Raw genomic sequence first — 16,712 nt, 5'->3', positions numbered from 1 at the left:
CTAAAGGATGTAGTATGTTAGGTATTCCGTTAACAGCTTGGTAAAGTCCAGAGCCTCTAACCAGCCCAGCAGCCCTTCAACATCAGTATCCTCTAGTGTCTGTGGTAATTAACGACACACTGTCTTAATGAAAGCATGGCCCTGACCTTCTACCCCAGAGCTACAAATTGAGAAATTCAGCAAAAACAAATAACAGGGTGCATCTTTCTGGGCTTTGCTTACAAACATGGAGAGCATAGTGTTTATTCAGTTCCTGCTCCAGTTCTTCCGCCGCTCCCCACTGTGTTTATTTGAATGGGTGAGGCAGTGACCCTGCACACAAACACTCATTCCCCTCTCAGTGTTTTCTACACTGGTCCCCAGGGATGCTGTCCTGTCATTCTCACTTCCATACACATCTGGATGCTCTTACTGCCGTTCACTTTATTGGCTCTACACACTCCTCGTACCCCGAAACATGAACAACTGTACTGCGTAATTACTCTAAAAATGGAGCGTGTGAAAACTACTTTTCAAATCCCACTTAGGGATTTATTAAAAAATACATGTGTGTAGAATGTAGTGTGCAGTATGTACAAGCCTTCAACCATTATGTGGGCACAAAAATTATATATGTGGTGAAAACAATTTGTTACAGCAATATTTTCATATATATGACCCGGCAGCGTGTTTTCCCCATCAAAGTGGAACGTGCTTTAAGAAGAATGGACGAGGAAACCTCTAAATCACATCTACTGGATTTGACACTCTCTCACTAGGCTGGAATTTGGCCCTGCTCCATGACTGATGGGAGAGGCTCTAAATAAGAGGAGACAGTGTTTACCATCTCATCCCCCCACAACTAACCATTTCTCAATGTTTTGCAGGCCCGCTCTCAAAACCGGGCTGCTTTTTAAAATATGTACAATGTACTGTATGTGGGTGACTCCACCTGTTTGTGTTTGGTGGGAAGACGGAGGATGTGAGTGTGTGTGTGATGAAGACTGTGTTTTCTTCCCCCTCTTTCTCCCCCTCTCTCTCTCCCTCCGCCTCTCCCTGCAGAATGATGACGGTGGACACTGCTGTCTGGTCAACAAGTGGAGCACTTTCCTGAAGGCACGGCTCATCTGCTCAGTGCCGGGGGCCGACGGTATTGAGACGCACTTCGACGAGCTCCGTGAGTTCTCCTTCCTCCTCTTTACTGTGGTTTCACCTGCTATCCACATCAAAGTGAGGAGTGAGGAACCAGACTGTTGAATGTCTTGAGGTTTCTCATTGGTATTAAAACTGGGTCAAAAAGAGACCAGTTGGTGGTGGAACTGACTCCAGACCAGTTAGAGGAAGTAGTTGGTGTTGCCTGTCTTTTATAACCCTGCTTCCACTATCCACCCAGCTTCATCTATGGCCAGTTTTAGCTCTGCATACCACCACCTGCCCAGAGCCTGACTACACTGCACTGCACTGCACACAGCCCAGTCTCTGCCCCATATGGCAGCCTCTTTCATTACACAACCTTCTCTCAATCCTCCTGTGGCCCATACGGCATGCTGTAATGGGAATTGCACACACTCCGGTACTGTAGTTGTTATTTTCTTTCAAGATGTCTCAAACAAAAGGCTCCTTTTTCCTTGCTGTGCAGTAAGAGGTGTCTGTGAAGCACTCCCCTCCTATAATAGACTGGAAATGAGGGGCTTGCTGCCTCGTGGCAAACAGATCAAGTAACCAGGCAGGAATGTCAAGTCCATTACCATGTCTTTCTATCTCTGTCTCACTGCTTCCAAATAGAGTGTTGGAATGATAAGAGTTCTGATTATTCTATGACCGAGCCTACAGTAGACAAGACCTAACCTCAAGAATGAAAAGCTTGTGTGACTTTCTATTTGACCTCTGCTTTTAGTCCCAGTGCGCTCTTGCATTATGCCTAATTGAACTACGGTGTAGGTTATGGTTGATTAATTCTGCTCACGTGTGCATTAGTCTTGCTAGTTTTTTTCTCTCAGTATCATTTCCATCGTTTTTATGCGAGTAAAGTCATACCGTATTTTTTTTAAATCACTACAGCTGTGATGGAAACAGTAAGTTTCGGTACAATTTTATAAATGCCGACAGATCATTTGTTCGTTCAACATGGTGGGATCTTTTGTGTCGGTAAAATTAAATATGCGAGAAATGGTGATGGAAGTAAACTCGGAGTCACACGATGACATGGTCTGTAGTCCTCCCACTAATACTCGGGAAACCATGGGGTGGTGAAAGTGCACGGTGATCTTGATCTCCTTTCCAATAATGGGGGGGGGCCCAGGACCAACTTTGGGAAACCCTGGGATAGAGCGCACATGCCTCGACCTGTAGGCACATTTGCTTTTTAACGCAACAGTTTTTGTGACAAAACTATTGGTAGAGTTTAAAATGGGATGGAAACACATTGAACTTTAGATTTTTTATTCGGTACAGGGAAGCGAAAAAGGAAATTTTGTGTGCACTACGTCATCACACATTGATTTTTATCTGCAACAAGTCAGTTTGGTGGAAGCACACCACTGGTTGGAAAATGCACATATTTTCTTTATGCAGATTTTAGAATGTTCGCATGAAAATCTGCCGCCAATTGTATGGAAACCTAGCTACTGGTGCTATATAACCATTTCACCCAAGTAAATGAAAGGATATCAAAACCGTGAGCAGCGTACTCTGCAGTTATAAATGACTTTGTGTCTTTATTAGTCGGCTCATTGTTGACACAGGCATGTCGTGCACACTGGGTTTAGAGGAGTGTGGAGAGCTGGCACTGGTTCACATGTACAGTGCACCATTCAGGATATTACTTTAATAAAGCTGTAAATGTGTAAAGGCACGGGCAGCTGCAGTCTCCTAATGAACAGTGCAGACTCAGCTTAGCCACAGGATGTCCAGACAGTACATCCATACAGTACATCCCGAACTAGGAAGCAAAGGTCACACAGACCTGATGCCAGTGGCCACTACCCACCCCTGCCAGGTACTGTACCCCTAGGAAGGGCATGTGTTAACTGGGTATAGGTGCGCTCCACGCCAAGGCTCCAGTTTACTGCTGGGTTATAATGCCTGGTCTAAATACAGATGTGGGATCTTCATTTGAGCCAGTTTGCTACAGCAGGAAAATAATCCTGCAGCAACAGGAAATATGAATTATTGTGTGGATTATAATTAATGGACACACACTTTATATACAAAACTATGTGGACACCCCTTCAAAGTTGTGGATTCGGCTATTTCAGCCACACCCATTGCTGACAGGTGTTTAAAATCGAGCACACAGCCATGCAATCTCCATAGACAAACATTGGCAGTAGAATGGCCTTACTGAAGATCTCAGTGACTTTCAACGTGGCAGCGTCGTAGGATGACATCTTTCCAACATGTCAGTTCGTCAGATTTCTGCTCTGCTGGAGCAGCCCCGGTCAACTGTAAGTGCTGTTATTGTGAAGTTGAAACGTCTAGGAGCAACAATGGCTCAGCCATTAAGTGGTAGGCCACACAAGCTCACAGATCGGGACCGATGAGTGCTGAAGCGAGTAGCGCGTCAAACTTCTCTGTCTTCGGTTGCAACACTCACTACCGACTTCCAAACTGCCTCTGGAAGCAACATCAGCACAATAACTGTTCGTTGAGAGCTTCATGAAATGGGTTTCCATGGCCGAGCAGCCACACACAAGCCTAAGATCATCATGCGAAATGCCAAGCGTCAGCTGGAGTGGTGTAAATCTCGCTGCCATTTGACTCTGGAGCAGTGGAGACGCGTTCTCTGGAGTGGTGAATCACGCTTCACCATCTTGCAGTCTGACGGACAAATCTGGGTTTGGTGGATGCCAGGAGAACGCTACCTGCCCGAATGCATAGTGCCAAAAGTTAAGTTTGGTGGAGGGGGAATAATGGTCTGGGGCTGTTTTTCATGGTTCGAGCTAGGCCCCTTAGTTCCAGTGAAGGGAAATCTTAACACTACAGCATACAATGACATTCTAGATGATTCTTTGCTTCCAACTTAGTAGCAACAGTTTGGGGAAGGACCTTTTCTGTTTCAGCATGTCAATGCCCCCGTGCACAAAGCGAGGTCCATAGAGAAATGGTTTGTCGAGATCGGTGTGGAAGAACTTGACTGGCCTGCACAGAGCCCTGACCTCAACCCCATCGAACACCTTTGGGATGAATTGGAACACCGAGCCAGGCCTAATCACCCAACATCAGTGCCCGACCTCACTAATTCTCTTGTGGCTGAATGGAAGCAAGTCCCCGCAGCATTGTTTCAACATCTAGTGGAAAGCCTTCCCAGAAGAGTGGAGGCTGTTATAAAACCCATGATTTTGGAATGAGATGTTCGACGAGCAGGTGTCCACATACTTTTGGTCATGTAGTGTATTTTGTAGGGGGTGTTAGGGCTGACATTTTAAAGTGAAATTACAAACTTTACAAGCCTTTTTAAACCTTGAATGCACTACAAGTTTGCCGTTCCTGCTGTGCCAGAAAAATTCTCAGCAACAAAGGAGGTATCCAATTAAGATCCTACATCTGTAGGTCCACGCTCAGGTTGTAGTGTTGACAGGAGAGAATAAGGATGGCAGAGTTACAGGGGCAACAAGTTCTATGTGCCTTCTACACTGAACAAAAATATAAATGCAACATGTAAAGTGTTGGTCCCATGTTTCATGAGCTGAAATAAAAGATCCCAGAAATGTTTTGCACAAATTTGTTTACATAATAATCCATCGACCTGACAGGTGTGGCATATAAATAAGTTGATTAAACAGCATCATCATTACACAGGTGCACTTTGTGCTGGGGACAATAAAAGGCCACTCTAAAATGTGCAGTTTTGTCACACAACACAATGCCACAGATGTCTCAAGTTTTGAGGGAGTGTACAATTGGCATGCTGACTGCAAGAATATCCACCAGAGCTGTTGCCAGAGAGTTTAATGTTCATTTCTCTACCATAAGCCTCCTCAAACGTTGTTTTAGAGAATTTGTCAGTACGTCCAACAGGCCTCACAACCACAGACCACGTGTATGGCATCGTGTGGGGGCGAGCGGTTTGCTGATGTCAATGTTTTGAACAGAGTGCCCCATGGTGGCGGTGGGGTTATGGTATGTGCCTGGATAAAGAGAACAGATTAACTTACATTTTCACTCTCTCTATTAGTGTAGTAGTAAAGTAAAGAGGTAATTATTGAGAACATTGATGAGCCTTCCAGCCCAGCTGTAGTCCTTGTGTGGCAGCAGTTTTATGTGTGACTGCTGTTAGATTGGGACACCAGAGACCAAGAGAGTTTTACAGTTGGAAAGAGTTAAAGATTTGGCTCTACCTGAGAACTTGCACCCAAATGACCCACAGTAAATTGAAACACCATGTAGAGGCCCTTATCCAGACACATGTGCTTGCATTCTATGTCAAAATTAAGAATGCAAAGCAATTATAGAAATGGATACTGTAAAGGTTTAGATTGTATGGTTTTATATAATTAAAGAGGTGCATGAGCTTGAGCATCAACAACATTTACACGTTTGAAGTTACTCTAATCAATCTCACTGCTTCAACATTCAGCAGGCTCCTGTGCATGGATTTCACAGAGAAGACTTTGTGAGAGATGAAGAAGAGTGGTAGAGGGAAAGAAAGACTGAAAGAGAAAGAGAAGGGGGGAGAGGGAGAGGGCAATATCAGGCTAAGCTCTAGCAGAAATACATTCTTTTTTTTGAGGAAACAAAAAATGTAGAGACATGATTTTTATTGCCTTACAAAAGTAGGAAGGGGAAAGGGCAGTTTTGGAGTCTGGATTCATTCATAGCTTTTACTAACATGCAAGTGAGAAGCCTTCCTGTTGCCAACTCTTGTCTGCCTTGTCAGAATATTTATATTTCAAATCAAGTAGATTTTCTCATTATAATAATTGTAGATATTTGGGACAACCGACTCGGACAACCGACTGTATTGAGCTAATGATAGCTCTGGTTTTCTGTCTGTTTGTGATTGCAGTGTTGTCTACAGTATCTGATTCATCACTTCCTGTGGTGGAACAGCTGTGTTTCTTTGTGGGGCTCATCTGTTATATGACAACCCTTACAGCATTTCTCTCTGTATTCTATTAAGTATGTCGAATTGCTAATCCTAGTGAATAACAATGTGCCCAGTCTACGGAAAAGGAAGAATTGTAGACTCTAGGGCATGCAGAATTTATCATACGTCTGAACGGTGTCCATTGCATGATAATACTTTCAATTCCAGTTCTCACAGGCTCTTCACAGGCTCTTCACAGGCTCTTCACAGGCTCTTCACAGGCTCTTGTCTTTATCCTCTGGCCAATGGCCATTCCCCTACTACACACAAGCGGTCTGACCACTTACTATTGAGTTCTGTTCTGTGAGATGGATGGGACTCCTGAGATGAGAATGTGGGCCAGTCAGAAAGCAGGCCAGCGGGGAGAGACTATCACTATTAGATCTAAAGTAGGTCTCCTTCTGCAGCCATCTGGGCTCCAACAAGAAACAAACGGGCCAAATATTGTGTAGTTTCTCTCTGGGACCCTCAGAGGCATGTGAGGTATTATTCCATCTTCCTCTAGAACATGTGTCAAACTCATTCCACGGAGGGCCGAGTGTCTGCAGGTTTTCACTCCTCCATTGTGCTTGATTTGATTCATTAAGGTCACTAATTAGTAAAGAACTCCCCTCACCTGGTTGTCTAGGGCTTAATTGAAAGGAAAACCCTAAAACGAGCAGACACTAGGTCCTCCATGGATTGAGTTTGACACCACTGCTCTAGGGCTTAGAACCAAGCCCAACTGCCACCCCTCCCAACCCAACCCAGCCTTGGACACAGGAAGGGGAAAGTGTCTGTTCATCACATATTAAATCACTCCAATTCTGGAGAAAACTCTCAGGTGACACAGCAATCAAGTTGTCTCACTCAAGCCTAGACACCTCAGGTGACTGTGTGGGTTTCATTGCTATTTCCATAGCTGTATATGTTTACATGGCACCCCAGTTTGGTAGTTTTTATTAATTGTTCTGTATACATAGATGCTCAATAATGCGTTTCCTTACCCTCTGGGTTCAGTTGGGAATATCCGCTCATGGATAGAATGGTGACTGTTCAAAGGGTGTGGTCTCTGAAGCGTTTGTCTTTGTTTTGTCATATTGTACAGACAATACTGTAGCCTTCACCTTGGCCTAGGGAGGAATCCTGTGGAGATGTCTCTTTTAGTTCCCTGTTGCTCTGTAAAGATGTGCCGTGGGCTTACACTTCCTGTTTCCGTCAGCAGTATGATGGATGTCAGTAGTACAGCCCTGGAGGAAGAGGCTAGCCACATCTTCTCCTTCTTTCATCTTGGGTTTGACCCTGTCTTCACTGCTAGGCGAGCTTATCTCCAATTCCATCAAGCCACTGCATGACTGTGGTCCAGTCACACAACCTCTTTAAGCAACACAAAGCTTGAGATTAGATTTAATCGTTTAATGTACAGTGTTGCAGGTGTAATCACAGGGTACAGTGAACATTTTAAGCTCTGCGCGCCAACAATGCAGGTCAAAGTGAAATAGAAACTATTAATGTGATAATAAAGATAAATAAATTGCATGCCTCTGACCTGCCGTCCAAAAGAGGAGAGGAGAGACATTGTGTGCATTTGCTCATACTGTTTGACATCCCGAAGAGCTGGTCTGTTCTCTTTGCACTGACGTGATTCTTGCTGTGTATCTCTTTTAGGAGACATTTACATACAGCCGACCCAGGATACCAAGAATCCTGTTATCTACGGAGTATTTTCTGTCTCGGGGTGAGTGGTCAAACTTGTGCTCAGACACTTTTATTAGAAACATTTAAGAATAATTATTTAAATAGACTTTCATTGTCATATTATGTCCCTATTAGTTTGTTCAGTTCTTAACCCGATGAGCTGTCTATCTCTCTCCTCTCCACACAGCTCAGTGTTCAAGGGCTCAGCAGTGTGTGTCTACTCCATGGCTGACATCCGTCAGGTCTTCAATGGGCCCTTCGCCCACAAAGAGGGGCCCAACTACCAGTGGGTCGCTTACACTGGGAAGATCCCCTACCCTCGACCTGGGACGGTGAGCCTCACCCTCCCATGACCATGAGTGTTAATACCAAACCAAGCTGGCATAACAGACACTTAGACTTTAAATAGAAACAATCTGTCGGTCAAGCAGGACACAAACATCAGCATCCATACCCGCCCACAGTGTTCTCCTGCTATAAGAGTCCTCATATCTCCCATTTTGATGCCGTGGATAAGTGGTTGTTGTTGTTGTTTGTTTGTATGGTGAGAGGCAAAGGTTTAATGCTCACTTCATTTTCAACCACAGTGCCCCGGTGGAACGTTCACCCCCAACATGAAGTCCACCAAAGACTACCCAGACGAAGTCATCAACTTCATGAGGAACCACCCCAACATGTACAATGCTGTGTACCCGATACACAAGCGCCCCCTGGTGGTCCGGACCAATGTGGAATACGAGTTCACCACCATCACTGTGGACCAGGTGGCCGCCGCAGACGGGAACTATGAAGTGCTGTTCCTGGGAACTGGTGAGTCCTCACTAGTCTATTTTCATGTGAAATATAGTAGGTCTACATAAAGTCACATTAGCATTACTTTCTATAACTCTTTCTACAATGTCCAAGGATGCTCAACAGATGTCCTTCTGAAAGGAATACAAAGGAGAAAACTTCCGCCAGATGGATCTGGTGTCTTTCTCACTATCAGTTATCACCAGCAGAAAAGCTTCTGGCCCCTTTTTGTCAAGATGGATGTTTAACCAATAAACAGGGTTGTTCTTTGCATCATTCACTTGAAGTAAAAGCTTTTGAGTGGTCTAACTGCGGGGTAGGGGGAATGGGTGAGTGGAGGGGGATACAGTAAGGAAATCCATCTCACTAATCTCACCACCGGCACAGTGCAGCAGTAGCCATTTCTCTGTTTTTCTCCCATATGTGCAGCACATTATCCCTTTTGTGTGCATCTTTGTTCTGCTCTGCGTCTCTTGGAGACTAATGGGGTTTTATACGAGCGCACCATGCTCCACTGTGCCCGGAGTCAGTGGAATGTCTCTCCTTTGAGCCGCTGTCAGGAGCACGCTGCGTTGGGACACATAATAAATCTCAGGTATCCTGCACTCAGGAATGCCTTGGAGCAGAAATCAAACATTCTGTTAGGGTGCGGCTGGGCTGTCTGGAGGAGATACCTACCTCCAGGCTCCTGGAGAATGGGTCGCAGGGATGAAGAGGAGAACGTTATGACAGCTGACATGCAGTACTAAGCAAGTGAAAGAGATGATGTTCGTATAGGGGAGGACAAAGGTGAACACTGAGCGAGATCTGTCTGAAAGAGGTGAAGAGTACTGAAGTGTAAAGCCTGATGGAATGAGGAGTGAGGATTCACCTTTACATAAGCAGACTGAGAGGGGGCTATAGTGAGGGCTGTTTGATTGACAGGCAGCAAGGCAGGGTAGTGTCAGGTTACAGCAGGTGTGTGTGTAGTAGTATTAACTCTCAGGTGTTTCCCTGGGCCACAGACAGGGGGACGGTTCAGAAGGTGATTGTTCTGCCCAAAGACGACCTGCAGACTGAAGAACTGGTCCTGGAGGAGGTTGAGGTGTTCAAGGTGAGCACTCACTGTCTTCCTTCTATTTCTGTTTGTCTATCCTCTCTCATTTTCTCTCTCTTTCTCTCTCTCTATCCATGTCTATTTTCAATAAATATACTTTAGAAGACTCATCAATGCATTGTCTCCACATTCCAGGTTCCAACTCCAATTACAACAATGAAGATCTCGTCCAAAAGGGTAAGCATGTCTGTATAAGCTTACCTAATAGACCTATATTTATATTTCATAGGATAAAGAGGAGGGAGTGAATTAAATTAAGGGAAATTATTTAAGAATGCCATGAGCTACATGTATACAGCTGTGGAACTAATATTTCCCTTCAGAATTCATAGAATGCCTGCAGTCTGGTCGAAACAATAAAAAGAGAAGTATGGAAAACGCATTAAGTTAGTGTTGTCTTTCACTGTGGTTAAAATAGTTGGCCTTGGACACAGGACATGACATCATTCTTAGAAAGGGTTACAATTTTACACATTTGTTTTAATAGTTATATTATCACAATACATTGTTATGGCTTTGACCGACTCCTAGCCACTGTAACCCTCTGCACTGAAAAAAGTTAGAGACTTGATATGTGATATATGATGGATATTCCCCTACTTTATCCAGCTGTGATCTAACATCCTCCTTTGCGTTCTACTCTCACAGCAACAGCTCTACGTGTCTTCTGAGCTTGGTGTGACCCACCTGGCCCTACACCGCTGTGACGTGTACGGGGAGGCGTGTGCTGACTGCTGCCTGGCCCGGGACCCCTACTGTGCCTGGGACGGAAAGTCCTGCTCCCGCTACTCCGCCTCGCAGAAGAGGTGAGCATCAGCATGAGCTGCTCAAAATAGTTATATAGATTGTAAATGGCTTTATACTGTAGATCGTTGAATGGCTCTACAGATTGTTGAATGGCTCTATAGATTGTTGAACGGCTCTATAGATTGTTGAATGGCTCAATAGATTGTAATGGCGCCGGAGGGGATGGCTGTCGTTTTATGGACTCTTAACCAACCGTGCTATTTTGTTTGTTTTTTCGCATTGTTTGTAACTTATTTTGTACATAATGTTGCTGCTACCGTCTCTTATGACCGAAAAGAGCTTCTGGACATCAGAACAGCGATTACTCACCTTGAACTGGACTAATAATTTTTCTTTAATGAGTCGGACGAGAGGGATTTGCTCCAGACACCCGACAGGGCCCTCCTCTCCGTCATTCGCAGTAGAAAGAGACAGAGATATCGCGGAAGGAGATCGGGGTGCCTGGTAAGGAGCCGGCGACGGATGGCTAATCTGCCTTTGCCATCAATACTATTGGCCAACATACAATCGCTTGATAATAAAGTGGACGAACTACAAGCACGTATATCCTACCAACGGGACATTCAAACTCTTATGTTTCACAGAGTTGTGGCTGAATGACGACATGAATAACATACTGCTGGCGGGTTATACACTGTATCGGCAGGATAGAACAGCAGCCTCTGGTAAGACAAGGGGTGGCGGTCTATGTATATTTGTAAACAACAGCTGGTGCACGATATCTAAGGAAGTCTCAAGGTTTTGCTCGCCTGAGGTAGAGTATCCCCTGTAGCTCAGTTGGTAGAGCATGGCACTTGCAACGCCAGGGTTGTGGGTTCGTTTCCCACGGGGGGCCAGTATGAAAATGTATGCACTCACTAAATGTATGTCGCTCTGGATAAGAGCGTCTGCTAAATGACTAAAATGTAAAAATGTAAATGATAAGCTGTAGACCACACTATCTACCAAGAGAGTTTTCATCTATATTCTTCGTAGCTGTCTATTTACCACCACAAACCGATGCTGGCACTAAGACCGCACTCAATGAACTGTATACGGCCATAAGCAAACAGGAAAACGCTCATCCAGAGGTGGCGCTCCTAGTGGCCGGGGACTTTAATGCAGGGAAACTTAAATCCGTTCTACCTCATTTCTACCAGCATGTTAAATGTGCAACCAGAGGGGGAAAAAAACTCTAGACCACCTTTACTCCACACACAGAGACGCATACAAAGCTCTCCCTCATCCTCCATTTGGCAAATCTGACCATAATTCTATCCTCCTGATTCCTGCTTACAAGCAAAAACTAAAGCAGAAAGCACCAGTGACTCGGTCAATAACAGAGTGGTCAGATGAAGCAGATGCAAAGCTACAGGACTGTTTTGCTAGCTAAGACTGGAATATGTTCCGGGATTCTTCCGATGGCATTGAGGAGTACACCACATCAATCACTGACTACATCAATAAGTGCATCGATGACGTCGTCCCCACAGTGACTGTACGTACATACCTTAACCAGATGCCATGGATTACAGGCAACGTCTGCACTGAGCTAAATGGTAGAGCTGCCACTTTCAAGGAGCAGGACTCTAACCCGGAAGCTTATAAGAAAACCCACTAAGCCATCCGACGAACCATCAAACAGGCAAAGCATCAATACAAGACTAAGATCGAATCGTACTACACTGGCTCCGATGCTCGTCGGATGTGGCAGGGCTTGCAAACTATTACAGACTACAAAGGGAAGCACAGCCGCGAGCTGCCCAGTGAACGAGCCTACCAGATGAGCTAAATTACTTCTATGCTCGCTTCGAGGCAAGCAATGCTGAAACATGCATGAGAGCATCAGCTGTTCAGGACGACTGTGTGATCACACTCTCCGTAGCCGATGTGAGTAAGACCTTTAAACAGGTCAACATTCACAAGGTCGCAGGGCCAGACGGATTACCAGGACGTGTACTCCGAGCATGCGCTGACCAACTGGCAAGTGTCTTCACTGACATTTTCAACCTTTCCTGTCGGAGTCTGAAATACCAACATGTTTCAAGCGGACCACCATAGTCCCTGTGCCCAAGAACGCTAAGGTAACCTGCCTAAATGACTACCGACCAGTAGCACTCACGTCTGTAGCCATGAAGGGCTTTGAAAGGCTGGTCATGGCTCACATCAACACCATTATCCCACAAACCCTAGACCCACTCCAATTTGCATACCGCCCCAACAGATCCACAGATGATGCAATCTCTATTGCGCTCCACACTGCCCTTTCACACCTGGACAAAAGGAACACCTATGTGAGAATGCTATTAATTGACTACAGCTCAGCGTTCAACACCATAGTGCCCTCAAAGTTCATCACTAAGCTAAGGACCCTGGGACTAAACACCACCCTCTGCAACTGGATCCTGGACTTCCTGACGGGCCGCTCCCAGGTGGTAAGGGTAGGTAACAACAGATCCGCCACGCTGATCCTCAACACAGGGTCCCCTCAGGGGTGCGTGCTCAGTCCCCTCCTGTACTCCTTGATCACTCATGACTGCATGGCCAGGCATGACTCCAACACCATCATTAAGTTTGCCGATGACACAACATTGGTAGGTCTGACCACCGACAGCGACGAGACAGCCTATAGGGAGGAGGTCAGAGACCTGGCCATGTGGTGCCAGGACAACAACCTTTCCCTCAGCGTGATCAAGACAAAGGAGATGATTGTGGACTACAGGAAAAAGAAGAGGACCGAGCATGCCCCATTATCAACGACGGGGCTGTAGTGGAGCAGGTTGAGAGCTTCAAGTTCCTTGGTGTCCACATCACCAACAAACTAACATGGTCCAAGCACACCAAGACAGTCGTGAAGAGGGCACGACAAAACCTATTTTGGCATGGGTCCTCAGATCCTCAAAAGGTTCTACAGCTACACCATCGAGAGCATCCTGACTGGTTGCATCACCGCCTGGTATGGAAACTGCTCGGCCTCCGACTGCAAGGCACTACTGAGGGTAGTGCGTACAGCCCAGTACATCACTGGGGCCAAGCTTCCTGCCATCCAGGACCTCTATACCAGGCGGTGTCAGAGGAAGGCCCTAAAAATTGTCAAAGACTCCAGCCACCCTAGTCATAGACTGTTCTCTCTGCTACCGCATGGCAAGCGGTACCGGAGCGACAAGTCTAGGTCCAAGATGCTTCTAAACAGCTTCTACCCCCAAGCCATAAAACTCCTGAACATCTAATCCAGACTTCTCAACATCTAATACAGTACCCAGACTATTTGCATTGCCCCCCCCTTTACACTGCTGCTACTCTCTGTTTATTATCAATGCATAGTCACTTTAATAACTCTACCTACATGTACATATTACCTCAATTACCTCGACTAACCGGTGCCCCCTGCACATTGACTCGGTATCGGTACCCCCTGTATATAGCCTCGCTATTGTTATTTTACTGCTGTGCTTTAATTTTTTGTTACTTTATTTCTTATAATAATAATTATTTTTTGGTATTCTTTTTAAAACTGCATTGTTGGTTAAGGTCTTGTAAGTAATCATTTCACTGTAAGGTCTACACCTGTTGTATTCGGCGAATGTGACAAATAAAATTTGATTTGATTAGATTTGATTGTTGAATGGCTCTAGAGATTGTTGAATGGCTCTATAGAATGTTGAATGGCTCTATAGAATGTTGAATGGTTATATGGATTGTTGAATTGTTTCTATAGATTGGATGGTTGATGTATATGGATTGTTAGCTGGCTCTATAGATTGTTGAATGGCTTCCTGTATATGGATTGTTGGATGGTTGAATGGCTCTATGCTATAGGTTGTTGAATGGCTACTGTATACAATGTTTTATGGCAGATTGTTGACTGACTCTATGGAATGTTGAATGGCTTTGCATTTGCTTGGTAATATATTCTCTTCTCTTATTCGGGAATACTGGTCTGACCCCTTTAGACGCAGCCGGAGGCAGGACGTCAAGTACGGGAACCCCATCCGGCAGTGCAGGGGCTTCAATTCCAATGGTAAGACCAGTGTGTGCCAGTTGGTGGATGGGGTAGAGATTTTCAGTGGCTGTGAATACATCTCATTCATTCATTGACTTTATTTATGCCATCACACCCCAACATTTTCATCAAATAGATATGAAATATAACATTGCTCTTTTGGATTTTTGGTCTTTGTGGGACATGATACTGAATCTATGGTTGCCATGGTGTCTTTCTCAGCTAATAAGAACACCCTGGAGATGGTGCAGTATGGGGTGGAGGGCAGCAGCACCTTCCTGGAGTGCCAGGCCCGTTCTCCCCACGCCGCCATCAAGTGGCACCTACAGAGGGACAACAGTGACCGCCGGAAAGAGGTGAACGGCCATCTATTACACACACAATATCACTCAAACTAGTATACTTCCCAAAACACTGTTGAGATCTATACTCTGCCCACTGAGCCCAGACATATTATATACAGTACCCGTCAAAAGTCTGGACACACCTATTCATTCAAGGGTTTTTCTTTATTATTACTATTTTCTACATGGTAGAATAATAGTGAAGATATCAAAACTATGAAATAACACATATGGAATCATGTAGTAACCAAAAAAGTGTTAAACAAATCAAAATATATTTAAATTTGAGAATCTTCAAATAGCTACCCTTTGCCTTGATGACAGCTTTGCACACTCTTGGCATTCTCTCAACCAGCTTCACCTGGAATGCTTTTCCAAAAGTCTTGAAGGAGTTCCCACATATGCTTAGCACTTGTTGGCTGCTTTCCTTCACTCTGCCGTCCGACTCATCCCAAACCATCTTAATTGGGTTGAGGTCGGGGGATTGTGGAGGCCAGGTCATCTAATGCAGCACTCCATCACTCTCCTTCTTGGTCAAATAGCCCTTACATAGGCTGGAGGTGTGTTGGGTCATTGTCCTGTTGAAAAACAAATGATAGTCCCACTAAGCCCAAACCAGATGGGATGGCGTATCGCTGCAGAATGCTGTGGTAGCCATGCTGGCTAAGTGTGCCTTGAATTCAAAATAAATCACAGACAGTGTCACCAGCAAAGCACCCCCACACCATAACACCTCCTCCTCCATTCTTTACGGTGGGAAATACACATGCGGAGATCATCCGTTCACCCACACCGCATCTCACAAAGACACAGCGGTAGGAACCAAAAATCTTAAATTTTGACTCCAGACCAAAGGACACATTTCCACCAGTCTAATGTCCATTGCTTGTGTTTCTTGGCCCAAGCAGGTCTCTTCCTCTTATTGGTGACCTTTAGTAGTGGTTTCTTTGCAGCAATTCAACCATGAAGGTCTGATTCACACAGTCCACTCTGAACAGTTCATGTAGAGATGTGTCTGTGACTTGAACTCTGTGAAGCATTTATTTGGGCTGCAATTTCTGAGGCTCATAACTCTAATCAACTTATCCTCTGCAGCAGAGGTAACTCTGGGTCTTCCATTCCTATGGTGGTCTCCATGAGAACCAGTTTTATCATAGCATTTGATGTTTTTTGCGACTGCAGTTGAAGAAACTTTCAAAGTTCTTGAAATTATCCATATTGACTGACCTTCATGTCTTAAAGTAATGATGGACTGTCGATTCTCTTTGCTTACTTGAGCTGTTCTTGACATAATATGGACTTGGTCTTTTACCAAATAGGGCTATCTTCTGTATACCCCCCCCCCCCTACCTTGTCACAACACAACTGATTGGCTCAAACACATTAAGAAGGAAATAAATTCCACAAATTAACTTTTAAGAAGGCACACCTGTTAATTGAAATGCATTTCAGGTGACTACCTCATGAAGCTGGTTGAGAGAATGCCAAGAGTGTGCAAAGCTATCATCAAGGCAAAGGGTGGCTATTTGAAGAATCTCAAATATAACATATATTTTGATTTGTTTAACGCTTTTTTGTTTACTACATGATTCCATATGTGTTATTTCATAGTTTTTATGTCTCCACTATTATTCTACAATGTAAAAATCAAGAAAAACCCCTGAATGAGTAGGTGTGTCCAAACTTATGACTGGTAGTGTTTATGGGTCTTTGGTATACCATGACCTAAGGTAACTCAAACCATACATCACCTTCCTGACAGGGGATGGGATGTCTTTCAGATAAAGTGGAATTAGTTTAGGAGTAAATCTCCCTAGAAAGACATGATGTTCCCCTCTGTCGACAGCACTTCTCATTCTGTTACATAATGATGGTGAAGATTCTTCCTCAGGCTGCTGTATGTTTCATCTGAAAGCTGAAGTTGTCAGTCTATTGATGTGTTACTGT

At 44.7% G+C, this 16,712-nt stretch overlaps 1 protein-coding gene across 4 annotated transcripts in view; it reads left to right on the top strand.

The window, feature by feature from the left end:
- The window catches only part of sema3fb (sema domain, immunoglobulin domain (Ig), short basic domain, secreted, (semaphorin) 3Fb), an 89,834-nt gene that overhangs the window by 69,567 nt on the left and 3,555 nt on the right, over positions 1-16,712 (top strand). For 2 of the 4 annotated variants that reach the window (XM_041892494.2, XM_041892493.2), the window contains 9 exons: positions 1,042-1,156; positions 7,715-7,784; positions 7,932-8,076; positions 8,332-8,554; positions 9,541-9,629; positions 9,768-9,809; positions 10,281-10,438; positions 14,372-14,439; positions 14,644-14,777. In XM_041892494.2, the coding sequence (XP_041748428.2) occupies positions 1,042-1,156; positions 7,715-7,784; positions 7,932-8,076; positions 8,332-8,554; positions 9,541-9,629; positions 9,768-9,809; positions 10,281-10,438; positions 14,372-14,439; positions 14,644-14,777 (1,044 nt within the window). Of the gene's footprint in view, positions 1-1,041; positions 1,157-7,714; positions 7,785-7,931; positions 8,077-8,331; positions 8,555-9,540; positions 9,630-9,767; positions 9,810-10,280; positions 10,439-14,356; positions 14,440-14,643; positions 14,778-16,712 lie in introns of all 4 variants that reach the window. The other 2 variants (XM_045223872.1, XM_045223871.1) reach the window with 1 other exon arrangement.

The sequence above is a fragment of the Coregonus clupeaformis genome, chromosome 12 (genome assembly GCF_020615455.1).
Source record: "Coregonus clupeaformis isolate EN_2021a chromosome 12, ASM2061545v1, whole genome shotgun sequence".
Classification (NCBI taxonomy): Eukaryota; Metazoa; Chordata; class Actinopteri; order Salmoniformes; family Salmonidae; genus Coregonus; species Coregonus clupeaformis.
Note: the sequence above shows the minus strand (reverse complement) of the source record. Positions and strands in the feature narration are given on the sequence as shown.